The sequence below is a fragment of the Corvus brachyrhynchos genome, unplaced genomic scaffold (assembly GCF_000691975.1).
Source record: "Corvus brachyrhynchos isolate BGI_N302 unplaced genomic scaffold, ASM69197v1 scaffold114, whole genome shotgun sequence".
Taxonomy (NCBI): Eukaryota; Metazoa; Chordata; class Aves; order Passeriformes; family Corvidae; genus Corvus; species Corvus brachyrhynchos.
The window spans coordinates 8,966,056-8,969,729 of NW_008238337.1; the positions used below are offsets into that span (position 1 = coordinate 8,966,056).

The window sequence follows — 3,674 nt, forward strand, 5'->3', positions numbered from 1 at the left end:
TCCCGTCCTCCCCCCCCCGGGGGCCCCAGCCACTGGAAGGAGCTGAAAGCCACATGCGGTGGCGACAAGCAGTCCCCTGTGAACATCGACAGGCGCCGGCTGCAGCGGGATGGTGGCCTCGGGGACATCCTCTTTGAGGGCTACGACCAGGCTCCCCCTGGCAAGTGGAGGCTGACGAACAACGGGCACACAGGTGCGTGCTGAAGCCGGGCACCTTCCCCTGCCCCAGTTCCCCAGTCACCATCCTGACTGGGGCTTGGCTCTGGTGCCACTCCCAGGTGCTCCAGGATGCCATGCAGGTTAATGTTAGTGCTGGGATGAAGCCAGGGAGAAGGAGCTGTGCCAGGGCTGTTCCCCATCCTAAGCCCCCCCTCACCCTGCCCTGCTGCCCTTGCAGTGATGCTGAGCCTGGCGAGTGAATCGGCCTCTGAGCACATCACCATCAGCGGCGGGGGCCTCCCCGGCAGGTACCGTGCGATCCAGCTCCACTTCCACTGGGGCAGCCCAGCCAGGAATGGTTCTGAGCACACCCTTGACGGGCGCCAGCTTCCCATGGAGGTAGGTGAGAAAAAGCCCTCATCACATTCTGGGTCGCCCAAGCCTTTGGTGCGGTGGGAAGGGGTGATGCTGGGACACCCCAAGGCTGTCATGCAGCAGGTGACTGAACTCTGGTGGGTTCAACTGTGCCCCTGCACAGGCACCTGGGTGGTGAAAAAGCAGCTGACGTGAGACTAGAGGTGTTTCTTTACCATGCATGGCCAAGCTGCCTCATCTGAGGCACTCAGCAGGCTTTGGGGGGCTCTGTGCCCTAATGGGACCACACACTGAGCTAGTGAATGCAAGTGAGAGCAAGCAGGACTGTGCCAAGCACATCGGGATCCTTCTGGATGAAAGAGGCTCTGCTCCTCTAAAATATTCATTATCTGCCAGAGGAAAGCAGAATTTATGTTCTGTGTCTGGCACACCCCGGGACTGCTGTCCCCCTTTTGCACACCCTTCAAAGGATGCTTGCTTCGTTGGGGTGCTTTGATCCTCCGAACAGCCACCCCACAGAAGTGCCAGTGGGACCAGGAGGGCTTTACTGGGAGAGGTCGACTCAGTGTCCGGCCATCCCAAACTGGCTGGAAGGACCCCTAGCAGAATGTCCTGCTGCCAGGGTGTTGGCTGGGGGCAGTTGTCCACGCCTGGCTCCTCTGTGCTTTCCTCAGATGCACATCGTCCACATGAATGTCAAGTACCAGACACTGGCAGAGGCCAAGGGGCATCCCAATGGGCTGGCTGTCCTTGGCTTCTTCTTCCAGGTGGGTCTGCAGGGGCCCCCTAGAAACTGGGTGCTGGTGGTGCAGCCGGGGGAGCATTGTATGGGTGTCCTGAGGGAGCAGGAAGGGGCAGGAGGGCTGGGTCAAGGCCAGGAGAGGCTGGGGAACCCACTGACTGTGCAAGAGAGTGCTGGGAACCCTTCCCCACTGCTCTGCAACAATGTGAGGCAGGGCTGGCTCTGCCTGTGGTTGCTAGGCAGGACAGGATGACCCAGCTCTGCCCTGCCCAGGCTCTGCCTGACTTCAACCACTTATTCTCCCCGTACACAGGTCTCTGAAACCACTAACACCAACTATAACACCATCGTGGCGGGGCTCAGGAATGTCTCCCACGCTGGTGAGTCGCCTCCTCATCAGGGTGGGGCAGGAAAGGGGAGACCCTGGTGTGGGAGGGCAGGGGGACCTGCCAGACTGTGGGTTCATCTGGCTGAAGGGAAACTGATGGGAGCCCTGCTGTCCCCACACCCTCAGCAGAGCACAGGCTGAGTATCCCTGTCTTGGCCCACAGGGGACTCTGTGGATTTGGCCTCCACCTTCCGCCTGAGCACGCTGCTGCCGCGTGCCGGCCGGCTCTCCGGCTACTACCGCTACCAGGGCTCCCTCACCACCCCCGACTGCAGCGAGGCCGTCGTCTGGACTGTTTTCGAGGAGCCAGTGGAAATTGGCCAGGAGCAGGTACTGGCATGTACAGCCCCAGCACACAAAAGGCTGGATCCCCAGGGTGACCTCTCTCCTTGTCCTTCCTGACCCTTGAGCAAGAGCACAGGGAAAGTCATCTCTATAATAACGCTCCTGGCAACTTGGCAATTAATTAATTTTATGAAGGTTAAGCAATGGAGACGTGGCCACCTGCCAGTGGGAAGAAATCCCATCCATACTGCTCTCCTACCCAGCCTTGGCATTCAGAAAGAGAAATAGGAGTGCATCTGTTGAAGCTCAGTAGAGGCTCCAAGGAGATGGATGGATGGATGGATGGATGGAAGGAAGGAATTCTCCTCTGCTGCCCAAGCATCTTAGTAGATGTGTTTTCTTGAGGAAGTCATGGGCCAGCCACTCTATAAGTGCTCGCTGTTGGCAAAAAACCACAATTAGCTCCTTTAAAACTCAAGACCTGATCCTTGTAAGGACCTGCCTCTGTGCCTACCTGTGGGTCTGGCTTCAGAAGAGCAGTGGGGGTGGTGGGAGAACACCCACTGTTGTGGGGCCATGCCATGGGTCCTGTGCCCCTGGCAACAGGGCAGTATGAGGGGGGCTTGCAGTGGGCAGGGGTTCGGGGTGCCTGGCAATCCAGCTGCTCATCCTCCCTCTCTCCCTGTGCAGCTGAAAGCATTCGTCAGCACTCTCCACTTCCCACTCGAGGGATCCATGCTCCTAAAGATGATCAACAACTTCCGCCCGCCGCAGCCCCTCCGCAGGCGGAAGATCTTTGCCTCCCGGGGGGCCACAGCCAGAGGTGGGTCCCTGCACGGGGGCCACCACCAGCTCCTCTCGCCTCTGCTCCTCCTGGCCTTGCTCAGCCTCTTCTTGCCAGCCCCGTAGGGTCTGGCCCTGCTGCAGGGGAGATGGAGGCGACGCATCTTGTTCATGGGAAATGGGAAAACACAAAAAAAAAAGCACGTTGAAACCTTGGCTGGGCGAAGATTTTGTGAACCTGCATCTCTGCAGAGGTGAATCTCTGCAAGCCTGGAGCTACCCTGGGATGCCCCTGTAGATGGGCAGTGGGAGCTGCTGAGAGGGGGATGCTGTAGAGGCTGGAATAAAGCCAAGGTCCTCGCCAGTGGCTGTGGTTTGCTGCCTCTTTGTTGCTGGCTCTGTGTCCCTTCGACATCTGGGGCAGGTGCTCGTGGGGCACCGTGGGGTCAGTGGGCAGGGAGCTGGGGGTGGTGTCTGGGTGGCATTCCGGGCTGTCCCCTGCGTGGTGGCGCAGGCGGGCAGGAGAGAGCCAAATCCCGGCCCTGGCTCACGATCCATGCGGTCCCTGTGCTGCAGACGCTGCCCCGTCGCTTTCCCCAGGGCTGGGGCTGGCTGTTGGAGGGATGGGGGCGTCACTGGGAACACGGCACCTGCAGTGCCCTTGTGCAGGACACAGGGATCTTTCCACGGAGCTCATTTTGTGCTGGCAGGAATACCCGCCCCCGCCGGCGCCGCCGGGGCAGGGCTGCGTGGGGGGGGGGTGGTTCATAATTAATGTGCTGGAGCTCCAGGCATGTTCCCATCTTCTCCTGAATTATGGGTGAAGAGCACAGACCATTATCTGGGAGAAGAGCGGGGCAGGGTGAGGTTTTTCATCATTTCTGGAGGGAACCACTGCCAGTGCAGGGCTCGAGCCCCCAGCCCCGGCGGTGGCCGTAGAAC

The 3,674-nt window shown here is 59.8% G+C and overlaps 1 protein-coding gene across 1 annotated transcript in view; it reads left to right on the forward strand.

Annotated features, from left to right (window-relative positions):
* Positions 1-3,099, forward strand: part of LOC103616110 (carbonic anhydrase 15) — a 7,107-nt gene extending 4,008 nt beyond the window's left edge. Inside the window, exons 4-9 of the mRNA XM_017734741.1 lie at positions 23-193; positions 398-558; positions 1,209-1,301; positions 1,590-1,656; positions 1,828-1,994; positions 2,640-3,099. Coding sequence (XP_017590230.1) covers positions 23-193; positions 398-558; positions 1,209-1,301; positions 1,590-1,656; positions 1,828-1,994; positions 2,640-2,858 — 878 coding nt within the window. The 3' untranslated portion in view covers positions 2,859-3,099. The remainder of the gene's footprint in view (positions 1-22; positions 194-397; positions 559-1,208; positions 1,302-1,589; positions 1,657-1,827; positions 1,995-2,639) is intronic.
* The last annotated feature ends 575 nt before the right edge of the window (positions 3,100-3,674 follow it).